The sequence below is a fragment of the Anolis carolinensis genome, unplaced genomic scaffold (assembly GCF_035594765.1).
Source record: "Anolis carolinensis isolate JA03-04 unplaced genomic scaffold, rAnoCar3.1.pri scaffold_7, whole genome shotgun sequence".
NCBI lineage: Eukaryota > Metazoa > Chordata > Lepidosauria > Squamata > Dactyloidae > Anolis > Anolis carolinensis.
Genome location: NW_026943818.1, coordinates 7,212,757 through 7,236,853, shown reverse-complemented (window position 1 = coordinate 7,236,853; position 24,097 = coordinate 7,212,757). Strand labels below are relative to the sequence as shown.

Here is a 24,097-nt window from a genome sequence, read left to right as displayed (position 1 = left end):
CCATCGACCATGGTATCCTTCTGGGACGTCTCTCCGGGATGGGCCTTGGGGGTACTGTTCTGTAGTGGCTTCAGTCCTTCCTAGAGGGGCGTTCCCAGTTGGTGAAGCTGGGGGACACCTGCTCGGACCCCTGGCCATTGTCCTGTGGGGTCCCGCAAGGTTCTATTCTGTCCCCCATGCTTTTCAATATCTACATGAAACCGCTGGGAGAGGTCATCCGGGGTTTTGGAGTTCGGTGCCATCTCTACGCGGATGACACCCAACTCTACTACTCTTTTCCACCAAAATCCAAGGAAGCCCCTCGGATACTGGATCAGTGTCTGGCCGCTGTGTCTATCTGGATGAGGGTGAACAAACTGAGACTTAATCCCGACAAGACAGAGATCCTCCAGGTCAGTCGAAAGTCCGATCGGGGTATTGGGTGGCAACCTGTGCTTGACGGGGTCGCACTCCCCCTGAAGGCGCAGGTCCGCAGCTTGGGGGTCCTCCTGGATTTGGGGCTGACGCTTGAAGCTCAGGTGTCGGCCGTGGCCGGGAGGGCCTTTGCACAATTAAAACTTGTGCGCCAGCTGCGACCATACCTCGAGAAGTCTGATCTGACCAGGGTGGTCCACGCCTTAGTTACCTCTAGACTGGATTATTGCAATGCGCTCTACGTGGGGCTGCCTTTGAAGACGTCCGGAAACTGCAATTAGTTCAACGCACGGCAGCCAGGTTTCTAACTGGAGCAAATTACAGGGCACGTTCAACGTCTCTGTTTAAGGAACTCCACTGGCTGCCACTTACTTTCCGAGCCCAATTCAAGGTGCAGGTTCTTACCTACAAAGCCCTAAACGGTTTGGGATCCGCCTACCTTAGAGACCGCATTTCCCCCTACGAACCCGCACGATCTCTTCGCTCGTCAGGGGAGGCCCTTCTCTCGCTCCCACCACCCTCGCAGGCGCGGTTGGTGGGGATGAGAGAGAGGGCCTTCTCTGTCATGGCCCCCCGGCTTTGGAACCTGCTCCCTAGGGAGATTAGGCTGGCCCCCACTCTCCTCTCCTTCCGGAAGAATCTGAAAACCTGGCTTTTCCGGAAAGCCTTTGATGAGTGACTTTTGTTGGTTTAAGATGCCTGCCTACGTAATAATAGACCCACTGATCTGCCCTCTTATTGTCACTATTGTCATTTATAGTACTTTATCGACTATGTCAATTATGTAACGATCTCCCCCCGACTTGTCACATTCACCTTTTGGCCCAGACTTGTGTTTGATATATCTGTTTTAACATTTTATCTTGTAAGATTGTCCTTTTCGATTGTTTTACCGATATTGTTGATTTATTGTTGTAAATTTGTGTTTTTGTTTTGATTTTATATTGTGATGTTGGGCAAGGCCCCATGTGAGCCGCCCCGAGTCCCTTCGGGGAGATGGGGCGGGGTACAAGAATAAAATTATTATATTATTATAATTAGCATTGAACAGCTTTGCAACTTCAAAGTCTGGCTGATTCCTGCTTAGATGAATCCTTGGTTGGGAGGTGTTAGCTGGCCCTGATTGTTTCCTGTCTGGAATTCCCCTGTTTTCTGAGTGTTGTTTATATACTGTCCTGATTTTAGAAATTTTGGAATTCCAAACAGGACACAATCAGGGTCAGCAAACACCTCCCAACAAAGGATTTTCCCAGACAGGAAGCAGCCAGGCTTTGTTGGGAGGTGTTAGCTGGCCCAGATATTTTCCTCTCTGGAAGTCCTCTGTTTCTGAGTGTTGTTCTTTATTTACTGTCCTGATTTCAGAATTTTTGGAATTCCAGACAGGAATCAGGGCCAGCTAACATACCTGAACAAAGGATTACCTTAGGCATGAAGCAGCTAGGCTTTGCATCTGCAAAGCTATTTGATGCTATTCAAGGTGACCAGTGGTACCTAAATTTTCTACTCGACAGATGCAGCTGTCATTTGGGTTGCTTAGGTCAACAACGAGCTAGGCTATTAATGGTCGGGAGCTCAATTCGACACAGGCTTCGATCTCATGACCTCTCGGTCAGTAGTTATTTATTGCAGCTGCGCCACAGCCCGGACCACCACAACCTGGTCATTCATTCTCTCTCTTCTTTTTTTCGGTCTCTAGGATTTAATGCTATGGCAGCAGATGAAAGTGCTATAGAGAAGCAAGTTGGGGAACCCAAGATGGCCCCCGATGGCGAGACCAACGGCTCTTGCGAGTGCAGTGACACCAAGGGCCACCCCGGTGCAGCTAAGAACACTCAGGACGGCGCAAAAGTGAGCCAAGGGGACTCCGCGGCCAAGCTGAGCCGGATAGCGGAAAATGGCCTTTTGGAGAGAGACGGCCTTGCCGGGAAGCAGAACCACATCAAAGCCAACGACTTTACGCAGACGTCGGTCACGGGGAGCAATGGGTACATTTTATCAAAACAGATGGCTCAGGAGGCGCCCGCCAGGACTAACAGCGGGGCGTTTGCTTCCCTCCCTGGCCATGCGGCCAAAACCCTCCCTGCGGGCAAGGGGAGAACGTTGAGCGCCTTTGCCCAGGCCGCTCTGCCGACAAAACACGGGGACGGCGCCAAGGACGGCGAGGGGAAGAAAAACACAGGCGCACATGGCAGCATGAAGGTTCATAGAGCGCGGAAGACGCTGCCCAAATCTCCCTCGGACCAGGTAAAGGGGCCTCAAAATGCACACATAGAGAGGATTTGCAAATGTTTCAGGGGGAAATGCATATGTGCAATATATATATATATATATATACACACACACACACACACACACACTAGCTGTGCCCGGCCACGCGTTGCTGTGGTAGGACTTAATTTTTCTTTTCTTTTTGTTGTATGAACGTAGAGGCGTGGATGAGAGGTTGTGCTGTCAAGTTTCGAGGTTGTGGGACATTTAGTTTAGTTGTTTTGTCCGGTGCCGTGATTCCATTACCCTTTTATATATATAGATAAATGTAAAGTACGTTTGTAGGACTGAGTAAACAACAAAACCACTGAACCAAATCACACCAAATTTGGCCACAAAAGGCATAGCCATCCAATCTATGTCTTTCAAACAAAAAAACAAACAAAACAAAACTGGAAAATAAAGTCCAAATTGGAGGATGAGGAAGAGCCGTTTTCAACCCTGGTTGCTGGTCAGAAGGGAAGGCCCTGCCCCTTTTAGGCCTCGCCCCCCTCGGCCACAATGGCACCGGGGTACAGCCAGGGTTCAGGCTTTTGAGGCTGCAAGGCTATTCACTGCTATTCCACCTGACCAACAAAGCATTACCATAAGCCACAGCAACGCATGGCTGGGCACAGCTAGTTAGTATATATAATTATAGATCTATATCTAGCTCTGCATTGTTTATATAGACAGTGAATGTTTGCCTCTTACTATGTTGGAAGCCAGCCTGAGTCCCCAAGGGGGGATAGATAGTTGTTGAATGAAGTTGTTATTATGATTATTATTATTATTATTATTAAGTTATTGTTGATAACATATTGTTTTTGTTGACCCTACTTTTCCACTTACTGGTTTTTTTGAAATACAGTAAATATTCAAAAGCATTTAATACAATGTAATAATAATAATAATACACTATTATAATTGAATATTTATATTACATGTAATATTACTAATAATATTGCAATATAGTCGTATAGTACAATATATAATATATAATGCTTATATTGTGCTATACTAATAATATAATATATTGTATGTATATATAACTTGTAAGCCACCCTGAGTCCTCTTTGGGGTGAGAAGGGCATATTTATATTGCATGTAATATTGCTAATAATATTGCAATATAGTTGTATAGTACAATATAATAATATATAATGCTTATATTGTGCTATACTAATAATATAATATATTGTATAGATATATAACTTGTAAGCCGCCCTGAGTCCCTTTTGGGGTGAGAAGGGCATATTTATATTACATGTAATATTACTAATAATATTGCAATATAGTCGTATAGTATAATATAATAATATATAATGCTTATATTGTGCTATACTAATAATATAATATATTGTATGTATATATAACTTGTAAGCCACCCTGAGTCCTCTTTGGGGTGAGAAGGGCATATTTATATTACATGTAATATTGCTAATAATATTGCAATATAGTTGTATAGTACAATATAATAATATATAATGCTTATATTGTGCTATACTAATAATATAATATATTGTATGTATATATAACATGTAAGCCACCCTGAGTCCTCTTTGGGGTGAGAAGGGCATATTTATATTACATGTAATATTGCTAATAATATTGCAATATAGTTGTATAGTACAATATAATAATATATAATGCTTATATTGTGCTATACTAATAATATAATATATTGTATGTATATATAACTTGTAAGCCGCCCTGAGTCCCTTTTGGGGTGAGAAGGGCATATTTATATTACATGTAATATTACTAATAATATTGCAATATAGTTGTATAGTATAATATAATAATATATAATGCTTATATTGTGCTATACTAATAATATAATATATTCTATGCATATATAACTTGTAAGTCGCCCTGAGTCCCCTTTGGGGTGAGAAGGGCAGGATGTAAATGTCGCTAATACTACTACTACTACTACTACTACTACTAATAATAATAATAATAATTTAACCCACTAATGCCTCAGTTAATGTAATTTTATTGGCATCTATTTTTATTTTGAAATTGTCCCGTAGCTGCGGCATTTCCCACCCCCGGCTTATATTCGAGTCGATACATTTTCCTAGATTTGGTGGTAAAATTAGGTGCCTCAGCTTATATTCGGGTCGGCTCATGCTCGAATATATACGGTACTTCTACATCAGTCCTCATAGGAGAGAACTTCAGCCAGTAGAGCTCACTTGGAGCTATCCAAGGTCCTGTTCTCAACATCCTCCACACAGATTAGGTTTCCTGGCTTTATGTTTCCTGTTGAAACTCAACCTGCCATAGCTGGACATGGCAGGATTTCATCCAACTCCACGAGGCTATAACAGGACTCTATGAATCAAAGGATGGCCGTATTTACTTTTTGCGACCCAACGCTCAGAAACGATAAGGCACTTCTTTGATTTCTGTTCCTCAGAATGCAAGTCAAGACTCCAAAGAAGCCAAAACACCGAAGGAAGATGGCAACACAGATATGTTGGAATTTGGAAACCCCGCTTCGTTGCCCCCCATCCTTGGCCTTCATTCATCTCTACCTCAGAACCAGAGCTATGTGGCCACCTCCAAATCGCAGACAGGTAACTATCCAAAAGGTTGATGGGTTTAGAGTGGATGGCACATCTGTTTCCTTGGTCCTTTTATCAAACTGGACTTGGGAGCGGAAGGTTTTTGCCAGTTGCTGAGAAAAGGTTTATTTTTAATGGTGATGCAGATCGGGATTTCCCTTTGTTAGGCAAGTGAGCTTATTAACAAAAAACCCTCCCCATAAATGCACAGTAGAGTAACTTATTAGCAGCACCAGTAGCCAAAAGTCATAAAAAGAACAAAAACACACAGAGCAATGTTATCTCTTCCTTAGAAGGCTTTTCTTTGTAACAAATTAATATTGTTGTACTATTTACAAAAACAAGGTTTCCACGACACAAATAAAGTTCTTTATACTTCCTTTGACAGCTTCTAGCTTCGCTCTCACAGAGCCTCCTCTGACACCAAACTTACAGTGTTTCCCCGAAAATAAGACAGTGTCTTATATTAATTTTTGCTCCCAAAGATGCTCTAGGTCTTATTTTCAGGGGTTGTCTTATTTTTCAATGAAGAAGAATTCACATTTATTTTTGAACAAAAAAATGAACATTTATTATATACTGTACAGTAGTTGTCATCACAAACCAGCATAACCAGACAAACTGAATCCTATCAAGAATTTCTTGTTACTACCATTATTTCTATGTATAATACTCTATGGTAGGTACATTTACCGATCCTGCATGCTCTGGTGTTCTGTTCATTGGGCATGCTTCGAAACAAAAACTTGCTAGATCTTACTTTCGGGGGAGGCCTTATATTTAGCAATTCAGCAAAACCTCTACTAGGTCTTATTTTCTGGGGATGTCTTATTTTAGGGGAAACAGGGTATGCAGGAGCTTCACACAGAAGCTTTACACACGAGCCCTTCAACCTGGGGCTTCTCTCACTGAAACTTCTCACACGGAGGCCTTCTCACACTGAGGCCTTCTCAGCTACAGGCACACCTGCTTATATCTGTAACAAATTAATATGGTTGCACTATTTACAAAAAGAAGGTTTCCATTACGCAAATAAAGTTCTCTATACTTCCTTCTTTGCTTCCATGCTTAAACAGCTTCTAGCTTTGCTCTCACAGAGCCTCCTCTGACACCGAACTTACACAGGAGCTACACACAGCAGCCTTCACACTGGAGCTTCACACATGAGGCTTTCAACCTGGGGCTTCTCTCGCTGAAACTTCTCACACTGAGGCTTCCTCACACTGAGACCTTCTCACACTGAGACCTTCTCTCACTTAAACTTCTCACACTGAGGCCTTCTCACACTGAGGCCTCTCTTACACTGAGGCCTTCTCAGCTACAGGCACACCTGTTTATATTTGTAATAAAATAATATGGTTGCACTATTTACAAAAACAAGGTTTTCATGACACAAATAAAGTTCTTTATACTTCCTTCTTTGCTTCTACGCTGGGCTTCTTTCTCATGCAGATAAACAGCTTCTAGCTTCGCTTTCACAGAGCCTCCTCTGACACTGAAGTTACGCAGGAGCTACAGACAGCAGCCTTCACACTGGAGCTTCACACATGAGGCCTTCAACCTGGGGCTTTTCTCACTGAAACTTCTCACACTGAGGCCTACTAACACTGAGACCTTCTCACACTGAGGCATTCTCTCACTGAGACCTCTCTTACACTGAGGCCTCTCTTACACTGAGGCCTCTCTTACACTCAGGCCTTCTCAGCCACAGGCACACCTGCTTATATTTGTAACAAAATAATATGTTTGCACTATTTACAAAGACAAGGTTTCCATGACACAAATAAAGTTCTTTATACTTCCTTCTTTGCTTCCACGCTGGGCTTCTTTCTCATGCAGATAAACAGCTTCTAGCTTCGCTCTCACCGAGCCTCCTCTGACACCAAACTTGCACAGGAGCTTCACACAGGAGCTTTACACACAGCAGCCTTCACACTGGAGCTTCACACATGAGGCCTTCAACCTGGGGCTTCTCTCGCTGAAACTTCTCACACTGGGTCCTACTAACACTGAGGCCGTCTCACACTGAGGCGTTCTCTCACTGAGGCCTCTCTTAAACTGAGGCCTTCTCAGCTACAGGCACACCTGCTTATATTGAACTGCAACTTTTTAATATATTTCTGACACCTTCTCTTTGGCTTTCGATTCAGCCGCTTCGGTATCTCGCAAGAAAAAACGAAGAATGGGGACTTACAGCTTGGTTCCCAAGAAGAAGACCAAAGTTTTGAAGCAGCGGACGATGACCGAGATGTTCAAAAGCATAATGCAAGCCGCTTCTGGTGTCAAGGTGAGGGAGAACAATGGGCTTGATGGATGGATGAATGGATGGGTGGATGTATGGATAGAAGGTGGCTTCTGGTCACCATGGAGGTAGTACGTATTTAACCTTGCCCTTTCTTCTAAAGTTTGGAGATTGTTGGTTGTAGGGACAATGGCCTCTGATGTTTTGATGTCAGAAGTGGAAGTTCTGTCTAGAGATTCTGACCTTTGGTTTGTCTGCTGGGGTATGTTCAGGGTGACAAGGGTGACGCCAGCCTGCATGTGAATGGAGAAAGGCTAGACATGGAGTCTGAAGAGGAGGATTCGGATGAACTGGAAGAAGACGACGAACGTGGGACCGACAACCCAGCCGCTTTTCCTGCGGAAGACAACCGGACGGCTAAAGAAGGGGATGCGGACGCTAGCAATACCATAAAGGTGATTTTGGCTCTGATGCTTAAAGATGCTTGGCACTAGAAGGGCTTCAGATTATTATTATTATTATTATTATTATTATTATTATTATTATTATGGGACTTAATTTTATCTCTTATGTTTCCTGGAGACCTTATACACTTAGCCAAAGGGTAACTTTATCCCATATTTTAATGTTTTATAATTAATATTAATATTATTTTATTATTATTAATCATAATATTAATATTATTAATATATTATTAATAATATATTAATAATAATATTCTTTATTATAATACTGTGATACTCTATATAATACTACGATAATATAATACTACTCTATAATATAATATTATATTATAGAGTAGTTCAGAAAAAACTGAAGACCTGGCTATGTACGCAGGCATTTGAAGAATAAGCATGTGTTGGCTTCGACGCAGTCTGAATTACGGCTCTTGTATAAGGTCTGGTGGATGAATGGCATAAGCACTTTGCATTGTTTTAAACTTTGTATATTGTATTTTATGACTGTTTTGACTGTTTTAATGTTTTAGTTCATTGTATATCAGTGTAACGACATCAATTGCCACCTGAGTCCCCTCGGGTGAGAAGGGTGGGGTATAAATAATTGAAATAAATAAATAAATAAATAAATATAATAATATAATACTACTCTGAGCCCCCTTCAGGTTGAGAAGGGTGGGATGTAAATGCCATAAATAAATTAATAAATAAATAATAGTAATAATAATAATACATTCAAATATATTTCTTTCTTTTTTTTGTGTTGGGAGCGGCTTGAGAAACTGCAGGTTGCTTCTGGTGTGAGAGAATTGGCCATCTGCAAGGACGTTGCCCAGAGGATGTTTGATATTTTACCATCCTGTGGGAGGCTTCTCTCATGGGGAGCTAGAGCTGACGGAGGGAGCTCACCCTCTCTCCCCGGGTTGGATTTGAACTGCCAACTGGTTAAACGTCAGGCCTGCACACTGCAAAAAAAAAAAGCCTCTCATATGGATAATTTTGAAATATTTTGGTTTTTACAATTTTTTTCACAAATCCAGACATGCAATGGTCATAGTAATAATAATAATAATAATAATAATAATAATAATAATAATAATAACAACAACAACAACAACAACAACAACAACAACAACAACAACAACAACAACAACAGGACTTGATGGCTCTGGTATAAGGTAGACCCATGTATTTACGAAGGAGGTGCCAAGGTTTGACTTGAACCAAGAACAAGAGAACTCAGGCTTAGCTGTTCACTCTAACGCAGCATTGCCTGAACTGACTTTAAAGTAAACAAGTTGTTATTTAATAGACACCCATGAAAGCATTATGTCTTCCGTGATTTTTCTCTCCAACTTTCCCACGTAATCTTTCAAACTGGCGTAATCTATTTGCGGCTCTGATTTGTAAACAAAGACTTTTGTTGATCTCCGTAGCTACAGGTGGTTATCACTTCGCTCTTAACTCGATTCCTGCTCTTTTTGTAATCTGCTTTTTCTCTCCTCGTTGGAGATGGTGGACGGCGAATCTGAGGAGGATCAAGACTTCGGAGAGTCTGCCGAAGAGGAGGAAGACGGTGATGAGTCCGATTTGGTGAGTCGTCGGATTTTTGGAGAGAGACTTTTCCCCTAGCTTTCCTGATTTTGTCATGGCGAGAGGCGGCTGCGAGGCCTTGTCTTGACTAAAATGCCTGGCTGCGAGGGATTGAAAACGACTCTGTTTACCCGGATCTAATGCTCACCTTTTCTGGCTAAATTACCTTGCCGAAATTAGGGTGCCCATTAGATTTGATTAATATTTAATAGAAATATTAAAAATTAAACAGTGTTGAGCCAAAGCAATAGTGGAAGCTGCTTCAGGAGCACCTAGAGCTTCTCTGTTGAGGGACCTCATCTCTAATTTAATTGCCATGGCTCAGTGACGTGTAATCCTGGGATTTGTAGTTCAATGGAACACCAGCGTTTGATATAGGAGCCTTGTAAAAGCACAGTCCCCCATGACTTCATAGTATGAAACCAAGGCATTTAAAGTGGATCCATTCTGCAGCACTGAAAACACAATGTCCTTGCAGACGGCCAATTCTCTCACACTAGAAGCGACTTCCAGTGTCTCAAGTCGCTCCTCACACAAAAAACATTCAAATATATTATTATTATTATTATTATTATTATTATTATTATTATTATTATTATTTATGAATGGTATTTATATCCTGCCCTTCTCACCCTGAAGGGGACGCAGAGGAGCCTTACAGTATTAGTATATAATAAATAATAATAATAATAATAATAATAATAATAATAATATATTATTATTATTATTATTATTATTAGTAGTAGTAGTAGTAGTAGTAATAATAATTATAATATTGTGCTGAAAACCATTGTTTTTAAAGAAGGCATTCTAAGCAGGCAGCAACTGTAATTGTGCATATTACAGAGACTGCACATTTTGCTCCTGCGCATTACATTAATAAACAATTATTATTATTAATATTAATATTATTTATTAACGGTATTTATATCCCACCCTTCTCACTCTGAAGGGGATGCAGCATGGCATTACAGTATCTATATATATATAAAAGAGTGATGGAATCAGGGCACCGGACAAACAACAAAACTACAAGCCCCCCAACCTCGAAATTTGACAATACAACCCATCATCCACGGCTCTAGGTTGATACAACAAAAAGAAAAGAAAAAGTCCTAATTAGAGGGAAAGGAATAATTGTTTTTATCCAATTGCTGCCAGTTAGAGGGCTAAGCTCCGCCCACTTGGTCTCCTAGCAACCTACTCAGCCCAGTGGACAGGCACAGTTAGGCTTCAGGCCGCTTCCACACTGCCTATAAGATACCGATTATCTGATTTTAACTAGATTATATGGCAGTGTAGACTCAAGGCCCTTCCACACAGCTATATTACCCATTTATAATCTTACTAGCTGTGCCCAGCGTTGCTGTGGCGTTGTCTGGTGGTGTTGGTGAGAACGTGTTGAGGTAGTGGTGGTATTGAATGTCTGTTGTATGGTTGTATTTATGTTTGGTATGCATTTGGTTGTTTGAGTACTGTGTAAGTGGTGAGGGTAGAGGGGGTCTATGTCCCTGTGTAGTAGTGTATAGTTTTTATACGTTGTCCATGTGTTGTGAATGCCTAGGTTGTGTCCTGCTGCATAGTAGAAAGGGTTGGGCTGGATGGCCATTAGGGGTCTCTGCAAACTCTTGGATTCTATGCTATTATTATTATTATTATTATTATTATTATTATCATTATTATCATCTTCATCATCATTATTATGTAGAGGCTGGATGGCCATCTGTCAGGAGTGCTTGGATTGTGTCCTTCTGCATGGTAGAAGGAATACCACCACTACCTCAACAATTTCTCACCAACACCACCAGACAACGCCACAGCAACGCGTGGCTGGGCACAGCTAGTTATTATATAATAAATAATAATAATATTAATGTATTATTATTAATAATCATAATATTGTGCTGAAAACACAATTGTTTTTAAAGAAGGCATTCTAAGCAGGCAGCAACTGTAATTGCGCATATTACAAATATTGCATGTAAACAAATACTTTTTTGGTTTCAGTGTATTCAAAACTCAAGCGCACATTAGATCCGCTTGCGCATTAGACTCAAGTAAATATGGGCACCTGCGTTTGACATTCCCCTTTGGACTCTAGGTTTTGCTCATGCGCCGTTTCTTTTTTGTTGTCCTCGCGAGCAAAGAAAGCTGCCGACTCCCAGCCTTCATTCCTGTTTACAATGAGAGTTTATTGCTTTCTCGTCAGGCCTCGGCAGGGGTCTGCTCTTGGTTGCCAAGGGCCAAGACCAGAGCGTGGTCTGCACAGGGAAGGCCACGGGCGGACGGAGCCGCAGGCGAGGAACAGGGACGTAGTCCGGACCGCCATGGTCCCGGGCCCAGTTCTGCAGGAGGCAAGGCAAGGCACCAAGAGTTTGCTGTTGCTGCTGCCGCCGCTGCTTTACTGCTGCTGCTATTGCGCTTAGGAACATAGAAACTGATAAGATTAAAATCCAAAACCAATGCTGGACTTGAACTAAGAACAAGAGAGCTCAGGCTTAGCTGTTCACTCTAATGCAGCGTTGCCTGAACTGACTTTAAAGTAAACAACTTGTTGTTTAATAGACACCCATGAAAGCATTGTGTCTTCCGTAAATTTTCTCTCCAACTTTCCCACATAATCTCTCAACCTGGCGTAATCAATTTGCGGCTCTGATTTGTAAACAATTACTTTTGTTGACAGTGTTTTCAAGATGTAAGAATCAGGTGTAATGGGCTCGGTATGCATCCCATCTGAATACAGTAGGCTTTTTGTATTGGATGCATACTGGATGGCTTCTTTTCTGGCAACTATGGCTTATTCTCATATACGAGAGGCATTATGGTCCATCAGAACCATGCTTGGGTACCCAAGCTACCTAGAACATCATTAGGTGGCATCCTGTTTGCCACGTATCCAGGCACAAGTCCACATAATCCTACATATTTATTTTACGGGATGAAATTTCATGCCGTAAGTAACCAAAATCTTTGCAGAACTTCGCTTTTTGCCCTGCCGGCTTTCTCTGTGGCTTCTCGCACCTCAACTGTCCACAGTTTTGGCCCTTTTAACCTATTTATTGTCACGCCTGCCTTTCATTTCGTGTCTGTGTCGCCGCTTGCTTTGTGTGTAAAATTAATGATTTTTATTTCAGGAATGGGTGGGAAATGTGCTAAATGCATCAGCATACAATAAAGAAATATTGTCATACTAAATATTTGCATTGACTAGCATGGTTGCACTGTGTTCATAATAACATGCTCAGCAACAGGCATCCTTTAATGTCTATCCAGTTAGGTTTCTCTTGACATAGTACAGTAGACTCTCAGTTAACCGGAAGTCTCATTTAATTGTCCATAAAAATTCAAAGAAATAGTATTTTGAATACCGTATATATTCGAGTATAAGCCGACCCGAATATAAGCCAAGGCACCTAATTTTATCACAAGAAAACTGGGAAAACATTGACTTGAGTATAAGCCGAGAGTGGTAAATTTCAGAAATAAAAATAGAAACCAATAAAATTACATTAATCGAGGCATCAGTAGGTTAAATGTTTTTGAATATTTACATAAAGCTCTAATTTAAGATAAGACTGTCCAACTTGGATTAAATCATTATTCTCATCTTCTTCAATGTAAATGCCCTTATGTATCCTTTTAATAATAATAGAGTAAAATAATACATGTAATAATAATAATAATAATAAATAGAGGAAAATAATACATGAAATAATAAGTAGAGTTAAATAATAAATGTAATAATAATAATAAGATCAGAGTGAAATTATAAATGTATTATTAATAATAAAAATAGAGTAAAATAAATATAGAGTAGAGTGTCACTTATCCAAGCTAAACGGGCCAGCAGAAGCTTGGATAAATGAATATCTTAGATAATAAGGAGGGATTAAGGAAGAACCTATTAAACATCAAATTAGATTATGATTTTACAAATTAAGCACCAAAACATCATGTTTTACAACAAATTTGACAGAAAAAGCAGTTCAATACGCAGTAATGTTATATTATAATTACTGTATTTACGAATTTAGCACAAAAATATCACAATATATTGAAAACATTGACTACAAAAATGGCTTGGATAATCCAGAAACTTGGATAAGCGAGTCTTGGATAAGTGAGACTCTACTGTAATAGTAGCAACAATAATAAAAGAGAAAAATAATAAATGTAATAATACCAATAATAATAGAGAAAAATAATAAATGTACCGTATATTCTCGAGTATAAGCTGACCCAAATATAAGGCAACCGAATATAAGCTGAGGGGGGCTTTTTTAGTCTTAAAAAAAGTGCTGAAAAACTGCGCTTATATTTGAGTATATACAGTAAGTATATAAAATATAGGATGATTTGGAAGGCAAATGTTAAAGAAAGGGAAGTACTACTGTTATGATTATGAATATAAAATTCAATATAATATTTTAAAAATTAAAGATGTAGGTGGAAATGTTCTATTATGTTTGTCCTCATTTGTTTTTGATGACTGTATTTTAATCAATGGGCTACTTCCAATGTAAGGACCACACAATTAAACAGGAAATAACACTTTCAAACCAGGAACAGAACATTTTCAAGTTTTGTTATATAGTGTTATGGGAGATGAAGTCCAAAACACTTGGAGGACCAGTGGCATTTTTGGAGGAGAGTCAGGTTAGATGGGATTTCACAGAAAGCCTGGGACCCAATAAGTTGGTGCGACCGCAAATCCGGTCCCCTGTTTCCTGAAGCCGATGGCCTGCTGTGGTTTTGCAGAGTTCGGAATCCAGTCTCAAGAAAAAGATGATGAAGCGGAAAGGGAAGCCGGAGAGCCCTTGGTTGAAACCCACCCGGAAAAGGCGGCGGAGAAGTCGAAAGAAAAAAGGTGGCACCTTAGGTAAGGGATCCCCACCTTCCCGCTTTGGTTTTTGTTCAATCGAAACCTTAAGAGATAGTGGTGTCTTCTTGCTGATGATGTGTATTGCGTATGTATTTTGGGATTGGCGCCATGTTAGCCGCCCTGAGTCCCTTCGGGGAGATGGAGGCGAGGTACGAAAATAAAGTTGTTGTCATTATTATTATTATTATTATTATTATTATTATTATTATTATTGATGCAACAACATAGTATGACACAGCAAACGAGACTTATATGCTGGATTTCTTGTCACAAAATCCCAAGTTGAACACTTCCCAAGTGTCTAGGACTGTGTGATGTATTTTCGGATGATGCGCGCAGATCCCAGTAGGGTGGCCTTTTGCAGTTGGCAGATCGTGATTTTGTCAATGCCTATTGTTTCCAAATGCCAGCTGAGATCTTTTGGCACGGCACCCAGTGTGCCCATCACCACCAGGACCACCTGCACTGGTTTCTGCCAGAGTCTTTGAAGTTCAATCTTGAGGTCCTGATAGCAGCTGAGTTTTTCCTGTTGTTTTTTGTCAATGTGACTGTCACCTGGGATGGCGACATCAATGATCCAAACCTTTTTCTTTTCCATAACTGTGATGTCTGGTGTGTTGTGTTCCAGAACTTTGTCAGTCTGGATTCGGAAGTCCCACAGTATCTTTGCGTGTACATTTTCCAATACTTTTGCAGGTTTGTGATCCCACCAGTTCTTTGCTGCTGGGAGGTGGTACTTGAGGCATAAGTTCCAATGAATCATTTGGGCCACATAGTTGTGCCTCTGTTTGTAGTCTGTCTGTGCGATTTTCTTACAGCAGCTGAGGATACGATCAATGGTTTTGTCAGTTTCCTTGCACAGTCTGCATTTTGGGTCATCAGCTGATTTTTCGATCTTGGCCTGAATTGCCTTTGTCCTGATGTCTTGCTCCTGGGCTGCAAGGATCAGGCCTTCTGTCTCCTTCTTCAGGGTCCCATTCGTGAGCCAGAGCCAGGTCTTCCCTTGTCAGCTTTTCCTTCAGTTTTGTCAAGGAACTTTCAATGCAATGTTTTGTTGTGCCAGCTGTCAGCTCTAGTTTGTAGTGCGGTTTTCTTATACTGGTTTTTTGTCAGCTGTGCTTTGAGTAGTTTCTGATTTTTGACTTCAATCAAAGCAATTATTATTATTATTATTATTATTATTATTATTATTATTATTATTATTATGCAGTTTTACACCACTTTGGCTACTGTGAATTAATACAATGGAACCAAGTGACTGAGAGCAGGGCACTTGTGACGAGGGTTGGACCGAGAGCAGGGCCTCCTTCGCTGACCGACGTGCCTGAGATAATACAGTGGTCCGGGTGGAATCATTTGCTTCCTTGGTGGGCCGTAAGCAATTGCTCTCTTTGATGTGCAAAACGGCATTGCTTGCATGCCTTCATGTTCAACACAGATAGCCTTTGGGCGTTCCTCTCCCTCTTGGGGAAAGTTCTCCATCTCCATTTTGATTTCTGTCTTGTTTGGCCTTGCGGTCGAAAAGGCCTGCGGTCGAAAAGATCGAGGGTCACTTGAAAGCCTTCCTTTGTTGGAATAGCTAATAGTGGCATCATTAAAATAAAATTAGTAGGATCAGTAGGCATCTTGAGTGCCTTGCCGGCCTTCTATAGAGTTAATTTACCCCTTGGTTGCAAGGGAGTCTTGACAAGGGAGAATGAATGGAGCTTGTGTGCATTGGTGGTCGTGGTGCCATGCAAGCCGCCGAGGCGCATGAACTAATCCCTGTTAGGGATTCATGCATTAGTTTTCATTAGCAGACACCGCCTTGCTCGGCGACGGGTTGCGATTGGCACTTCCTCCCCTTCCTCCTGCGTGGAGCCAGATGTCTCCTGCCCTCTCCATCTCCTTCCACCTTATTGGCCTCTTCTTAGAGCTTTGCTTGGAGATCTCAAGCCTGGGTGAGGAGGAGGAGGAGGAGAGCCTTCCTTGCTGTTTCTTCCTTGCTCTTGTCATGCACAATCTCTATGACTTAATGCGCACGGTGTAGCAGCAGACAGATGTGTCTGCAAGGGAGGACTTCTCCCTTCTCTCCCCATTGTGATCACCTTTTAAACAGCAGAAAATAGGGCTCAACACAGACCCTTTGGCCTAGCCGTGCTTTTCATTGCGCTCCCCACATCTCTATTTGCGTTGTAGCCTGCACATTGTCTGCTCGGAGATGAATGTGGCCTTATAGAGACGGGGAGAGAGGGAGAGGGAGAAACACGTACACATTACATGCCTAGTTCTTTCCCTCTGGCTCTATAAATATGATATAAATATTTCCCACCCAGGTCCCGAAGCCTATAAGCCGCCTCTGGGGAGCGGAGACGGGGCCCAGCCGGAGAGCAACATGGAGTACATGGAGGTCTCCCTGGATTCCTTGGATCTCCGAGTGAAGGGGATTCTATCTCCGCAATCAGAAGGTGAGTGTCAGCTTTCTAAATATGGCCATGGACCATTTTGGTTCTTTGTTTCCTTGGATGCGTTTCTTCTCCGTATTAAGAGGATGCCCCCTGGTGGCTGCTAATCCGGAGAAGGAAGACGAGAAGGAGGAGAGGAGGCTGAAAGACGAGAGGCGGAGGGGTTGAAGAGAGAGGTCAGCAGACCGGAAGGCCTGGCCAACTCTGGCCTGGAGGCCAGGGAAGCGGCCAGAAGAAGGAACCACCTCCTGGATCCCCTTACAGGGAATACCAGGGTTGAATGAAAAGTAATGCCTCCACCTTCGTAACTCCTCAACAGATGGCAGTCCTGGTCTGCAGCAGATCCTGGCTTGTTCAGTAGACTCTCCTCTACACTTCCATTTAGTGGTTTGGGTGTAATTGCCCTGGGAATCTGGGAGTTATGACCTCAGATCTTGGAGTTGTAGTTCACCCATCTGGGAGTTGTAGTTCACCCTTATCCAGAGAGCCCTGAACAGAGCCGACGACAGATCTAGACCAAACTCGGCACACAGACCCAACATGGCCTACTGCGAAGACTGTTGGGGTTTGTGAGCGATAGCCCTGGGAATCTGGGAGCTATGACCTTGGATCTGGGGGTTGTAGTTCACCCTGGGAGTTGTAGTGCACCCTTATCCAGAAGGCACTGAATTCACCCGACAACAGATCTGGACCAAACTCAGCACTCAGACCCAACATGGCCTATTGAGAAGACTGTCAGGGTTTGGGGACAATTTCCCTGGGAATCTGGGAGTTGTAGTTCACCCTTATCCAGAGAGCACTGAACTCAGCCGACAACAGATCTGGACCAAACTTGGTGCATAGACCCAACATGGCCTACTGCGAAGACTGTCAGGGTTTGGGGGCAATTTCCCTGGGAATCTGGGAGATGTAGTTCACCCTTATCCAGAGAGCACTGAACTCAGCTGACAACAGATCTGGACCAAACTCAGCACTCAGACCCAACATGGCCTACTGCGAAGACTGTCAGGCTTTGGGGGCAATTTCCCTGGGAATCTGAAAGTTGTAGTTCACCCTTATCCAGAGAGCCCTGAATTCACCCGACGACAGATCTGTACCAAACTTGGCACACAGACCCAACATGGCCTACTGCGAAGACTGTCAGGGTTTGGGGGTGATTGCCCTGGGAATCTGAGAGTTGTAGTTCACCCTTATCCAGAGAGCCCTGAATTCACCCGACAACAGATCTGGACCAAACTCAGCACTCAGACCTAACAAGGCCTATTGAGAAGACTGTCAGGGTTTGGGGGCAATTTCCCTGGGAATCTGGGAGTTGTAGTTCACCCTTATCCAGAGAGCACTGAACTCAGCCGACAACAGATCTGGACCAAACTTGGTGCATAGACCCAACATGGCCTACTGCGAAGACTGTCAGGGTTTGGGGGTGATTGCCCTGGGAATCTGGGAGTTGTAGTTTACTTTTATCCAGAGAGCACTGAACCCAACCTACGATGGATCTGGACAAAAGTCAAATGATATTGTCTAGCATCCCAAAATAAAAAATGCCTTCTTATAATAACCCAGCCCGAAAAACTCACAGCAACCCAATCCACTCTCCTTCCTCTTCTTCTTTTCCCGCAGGTCTTTCCAACGGTCCCGAAGCGGCCGAAGCAGACAGCCTTCAGGAAGTGCCTCTCTGCAGCTGCCGGATGGAGACGCCCAAAAGCCGAGAGATCACCACGTTAGCCAACAACCAGTGCATGGCGACCGAGAGCATAGACAAGGAGGTAACGTGATTTCCCTTCTCGACACATGCTTCGTTGTAAGGCCAGAGCAAATAGATCTTGCGGGTTCTAGCACACCTTCCTGCCGGAGCGGTACCTATTGATTTATTCACATTTGCATGTTTTTGAACTGCTAGGTTGGCAGAAGCTGGGGTTAACAGCGGGAGCTCACCCCACTCCCTGGATTTGAACCACCAACAAGTTCAGCAGCTCAGCGGTTTAACTCACTGCACAACCAGGGGCCCCAACAATATATATTTATGTGCAACGTATTTGGTTTAGATCTGTTAAGCTGTGTTGGAGCCATCCTGCAACATACATAATGCTTACATACATATATAGGTTGTTATGGCCTGAGGACATGGGTCAGTTTGTGATCTTTCCTTTCGTCTGCTGTTGTTCGCCAGCTGCTTTCTCCGACACCCCCATCGTTTTTCAATTAGCCGCTGCCGGACCTGCCAAGCTCTAATGAGTGCCTGTGGTCAGCAGATAACCCATGGATGCTTTTACTGCTGAGGGATGATAAAACAAAGTCGAAAAAGAAGATCCACGCTTTCTGTGTCCACTCCATTCCTCACCTGCGTGATTGATACCCAGACCCTTGTGGGTTTTGCTCCTTAGGCCAAAGAAATTGCTTTTTTTCATTTTTAACTTTTGAATTGTTTGTATTTTTAGTCCCATAACCCAAAAGGGTTATGAATCAGTTTTTGGTCATGGCGCAGCAGGTTAAACCGCTTAGCTGCTCGACTTGCTGACCGAAAAGTCAGTGGTTCGAATCCGGGGAATGAAGTGAGCTCCTGCTGTTAGCCCCAGCTTCTGACAACCTAGCAGTTCCAAAGCATGCAAATGTGAGTAGATCAATAGGTACTGCGGGAAGGTGATGGCGCTCCATGCAGTCATGCCAGCCGGCGACATGACCATGGAGGTGTCTACGGACAACCCCGGCTCTTCGGCTTGGAAATGGAGATGAGCACCAATCCCCAGAGTTGGACACAGCTAGACTTAATGTCGGGGGGAAACCTTTACTTTTACCTATATAATAATAATAATAATAATAATAATAATAATAATAATAATAATAATAATATAATCATAATCATCATCATAATATGGTGCGGCTTACATGGGGCCAAGCCCAGATACAACTGTAAAATATTATTATAATAATACTATAATGTACAATTGTATAATAATATAATCTATATATATAAAAGAGTGATGGCATCAGGGCAGCGGACAAAACAACAAAATTACAGGCCCCCCAACCTCGAAATTTGACAACACAACCCATCATCCACTGCTCTAGGTTGATACAACAAAAAGAAAAGAAAAATAAAGTCTTAATTACAGGGAGAGCAATAATTGTTTTTATCCAATTGCTGCCAGTTTAGAGGGCTAATCTCTGCCCACTTGGTCTCCTAGCAACCGACTCAGCCCATGGGACAGGCAGAGTTAAGCTTCACTTAGGCCTCTTCCACAGATTATCTAATTTGCACTGGATCATATGGCAGTGTAGACTCTACTTCCCTCCAACAGACAAAAAAAACCCAATCAGAAATATTGTATATTCACAAGCTTTACAAAATAATATCCCCTGAAGGTATACGGGAAGGTAACAGTGCTCCATGCAGTCATGCCGGCCACATGACCTTGGAGGAGTCTATGGACAACGCCGGCTCTTCAGCTTAGAAATGGAAATGAGCACCAACCCCCAGAGTCAGACACGACTGGACTTAATGTCAGGGGAAAACCTTTACCCTTGACCTTAACTACCACCAATTCCTCAATACTTTATTTCCCAGACCACTAGACTTCAGCACAGCAACGCGTGGCCAGGCACAGCTAGTTGTATAATAATATTGTATAATTATACAATATCATACTAATAAGTATTCAATATAATAATATTAATTATATATCACATGTAATATTACCAATAATATTACAGTATAGTGGTATAGTACCACATCAGCTCTAGTTTCTGATGCAGAACTCTTTTCCCAGTGCATGAATTTGCTCTTGGTGTGTATGGGTGCAGGACGCCACCTCCCTCTCTCGTATTCTTTTCGATCCAAGAGCAGTGTTTTCCTTTTCCTTCCTTCCTTCTCCAGCTGAGCCGGTGCACGAACCGTGTGCTGAAATACGAGCTGATGCGCCCCTCGAACAAAGTCCAGCTCCTGGTCCTGTGCGAGGACCATCGAGGGAGAATGGTGAAGCATCAGTGCTGCCCCGGTTGCGGCTTCTTTTGTGCAGCGGTAAGCCATTCAGGCTGCATGTCTGTCTTTGTAGAAGGATGGAGATGATGGGTAGTTTTTCAGGATTGTCACCTGTCGTTTTTATCCCTCCTTCTTGTTTGGGGTTTTTGTGTGTTTTCCGGGCTGTATGGCCATGTTCCAGAAGTATTCTCTCCTGATGTTTCGCCCACATCTATGGCAGGCATCCTCAGAGTTTGTGCAGTCACGACCCCTGAGGATGCCTGCCATAGATGTGGGTTAAACTTCAGGAGAGAATGGCCTGACGTGCCATGTTCCAGAACGCCATGTTCCAGAAGCATTCTCTCCTGATGTTTTGCCCACATCTATGGTAGGCATCCTCAGATGTGAGGTATGGAGAAATTAAGCAAGGAAGGTTTAAATATATCTGAGGAAAGTCCAGAGTGAAAGAAGAACTCTTTGTCAACATTCACACTGCCTCCAACTGACAAAGAGTTCTTTTCTAACCCTGGACTTTCCACAGGCATATATAAACCTTCCTTGCTTAGTTTCTCCATACCTCACAACCTCTGAGGATGCCTGCCATAAATGTGGGTTAAACTTCAGGAGAGAATGGCCTGACGTGCCATGTTCCAGAACGCCATGTTCCAGAAGCATTCTCTCCTCATGTTTCGCCCACATCTATGGCAGGCATCCTCAGAGGTTGTGGAGTCGCAACATTTGAGGAACCTGTGAGCTCATATTCACTACCAAAACGAATGTAAAAAGGAATTTTACAAGAAGACCTGTCTCTGGCTCACGAATGGGACCCTGAAGAAGGAGACAGAAGGCCTGATCCTTGCAGCCCAGGAGCAAGACATGAGGACAAAGGCAATTCAGGCCAAGATCGAAAAATCAGCTGATGACCCAAAATGCAGACTGTGCAAGGAAACCGACGAAACCATTGATCACATCCTCAGCTGCTGTAAGAAAATCGCACAGACAGACTACAAACAGAGGCACAACTATGTAGCTCAAAGGATCCATTGGAACTTATGCCTCAAGTACCACCTCCCAGCAGCAAAGAACTGGTGGGATCACAAACCTGAAAAAGTATTGGAAAATGAACATGCAAAGATACTGTGGGACTTCCGAATCCAGACTGACAAAGTTCTGGAACACAACACACCAGACATCACAGTTATGGGAAAAAAAAGTTTTGGATCATTGATGTTGCCATCCCAGTGACAGTCGCATTGATGAAAAAAAACAGGAAAAACTCAGCCACTATCAGGACCTCAAGATTGAACTTCAAAGACTCTGGCAGAAACCAGTGCAGGTGGTCCTGGTGGTGATGGGCACACTGGGTGCCATGCCAAAAGATCTCAGCCGGCATTTGGAAACAATAGGCATTGACAAAATTACGATCTGCCAACTGCAAAAGGCCACCCTGCTGGGATCTGCACGCATCATCCGAAAATACATCACACAGTCCTAGACACTTGGGAAGTGTTCGACTTGTGATTTTGTGATATGAAATCCAGCATATCTATCTTGTTTGCTGTGTCATAATAAAATAATAATAATAGGGTTGTTGTATGTCTTTCGGGCTGTGTGGCCATGTTCCAGAAGTATTCTCTCCTGACGTTTCGCCCACATCTATGGCAGGCATCCTCAGAGGTTGTGAGAAGTTATTTATACCCCGCCACCATCTTCCCGAAGGGATCCGGGGCGGCTCACAGAAGCACTACCAGTGCTAAGCATAAAATAAAAAATACATAAACATATAGACCAGGGGTCCCCAAACTTTTAAAGCAGGGGGCCGGTCCACAATCCTTCAGACTGTTGAGGGGCCAAATTATCATTTGAAAAAACAACAAAAAAAAAATTCCTGTGCATACTGCACATGTCTTATTTGTAGTGCAACAACAACAATAACGAAAGAACAATACAATATTTAAAAAATGAAAACAATTTTAACCAACAAACCTATTAGGATTTCAATGGAAAGTGTGGGCCTGCTACTGGCCAATGAGATAGTCAAGTTAATTAGGATTCTTGTTGTTGTTGTTGTGTGCCTTCAAGTCATGTCAGACTTTGGCCGAGCCTAAGTCTAACATTAATTATTTATTTACTGTATTTATTTACTACATATATCCCACCCTTCTCACCCCGAAGGGGACTCAGAGCAGCTGTATGTACATACAATATATTATATTATTAGCATAACACAATATTAGCATTATATATTACTATATTGAACTATACTATTATATAATATGTAATATATACAATTAATATTATTATATGGTATTACTATAAGTATTATATTGTATAACATAAGATTATTATCAATATTATATGTATTTACAATATATTATATTATTAAAACTGATATAAAAATATTATATTATAAAACTGAGGTCGGGGGCCAGGTAAATGACCTTGGAGGGCCGCATCCGGCCCCCGGGCCTTAGTTTGGGGACCCCTGATATAGACTATGGAAACATAAATTTACAACTGTAACCATGCTTAAAATGACACATAATAAAATGAGACGGTGGTGGAATTGAGAGTACGGCCTCTCAATAGTTCATAGTCTAGAGATGGCAGACAGGATCATTTTGCTGCAACTTTGAAAGATGTTCATTTCCAGCCCTGTTTCTCATGTACCTCTGGTGTGTGTGTATTTGTGTTTTGTGTTTTCCCAAATGAACGACAACATATGAGAGGTTTCCTCGTCTTCCGCAGGGCACGTTCATGGAGTGCCAGCCGGAGAGCAGCATCTCACACCGGTTCCACCAGGACTGTGCCTCCCAGGTCAAAGGCACGAGCTACTGCCCGCACTGCGGAGAGGAGGCCTCCAAGGCCAAGGAAGTGACGGTCGCAAAAGCCGATACCACGTCCACGCTCCCGCAGAGCTACGAGCAGAAGAAACCCAGCGTTTCAGAGGGAAGGGCGGACACAACGACAGGAAGGCAAGTTCCAGAGCTGGTGCCACTGGGCAACTAGTGAAGCCATTTTTGGTATTTCCTGCACAGAGGATCGTGCATTTATCTCTCTTTGTTTGGGTTGTTTTTGCCGCAGTGGGATCGTAACGCAAACATCCGAAGAGGCCAGGCTGGAGAATTCCTCTTCAGAGGGCTTTGACTTGGCCGGGACGTCTTCCTTTCCCAAACCGGCCCCGCCAGGTCTGCCCCAAGGACCGGTCAAAGAAACCTTGGAAAGCGCCTTGATCGCTCTGGATTCGGAAAAGTAAGCATGGAGTAGTTTGGGAAAGGCTTCGGCC

The 24,097-nt window shown here is 42.7% G+C and overlaps 1 protein-coding gene across 11 annotated transcripts in view; it reads left to right on the top strand.

The window, feature by feature from the left end:
* ehmt1 (euchromatic histone lysine methyltransferase 1) overlaps window positions 1–24,097 on the top strand; it is a 113,122-nt gene that overhangs the window by 49,803 nt on the left and 39,222 nt on the right. For 9 of the 11 annotated variants that reach the window (XR_010000296.1, XM_062960441.1, XM_062960443.1 and 6 more), the window contains 12 exons: window positions 2,111–2,658; window positions 5,087–5,246; window positions 7,385–7,521; window positions 7,749–7,931; window positions 9,447–9,527; window positions 11,737–11,886; window positions 14,286–14,406; window positions 16,725–16,856; window positions 18,474–18,619; window positions 20,728–20,871; window positions 23,560–23,786; window positions 23,896–24,063. Coding sequence is in view for 10 of the 11 variants with exons in the window: in XM_062960441.1 (XP_062816511.1) it covers window positions 2,111–2,658; window positions 5,087–5,246; window positions 7,385–7,521; window positions 7,749–7,931; window positions 9,447–9,527; window positions 11,737–11,886; window positions 14,286–14,406; window positions 16,725–16,856; window positions 18,474–18,619; window positions 20,728–20,871; window positions 23,560–23,786; window positions 23,896–24,063 (2,197 nt within the window). In the remaining variant the exon portion in view is untranslated. The remainder of the gene's footprint in view (window positions 1–2,110; window positions 2,659–5,086; window positions 5,247–7,384; window positions 7,522–7,748; window positions 7,932–9,446; window positions 9,528–11,736; window positions 11,887–14,285; window positions 14,407–16,724; window positions 16,857–18,473; window positions 18,620–20,727; window positions 20,872–23,559; window positions 23,787–23,895; window positions 24,064–24,097) is intronic. The other 2 variants (XM_062960445.1, XM_062960446.1) reach the window with 1 other exon arrangement.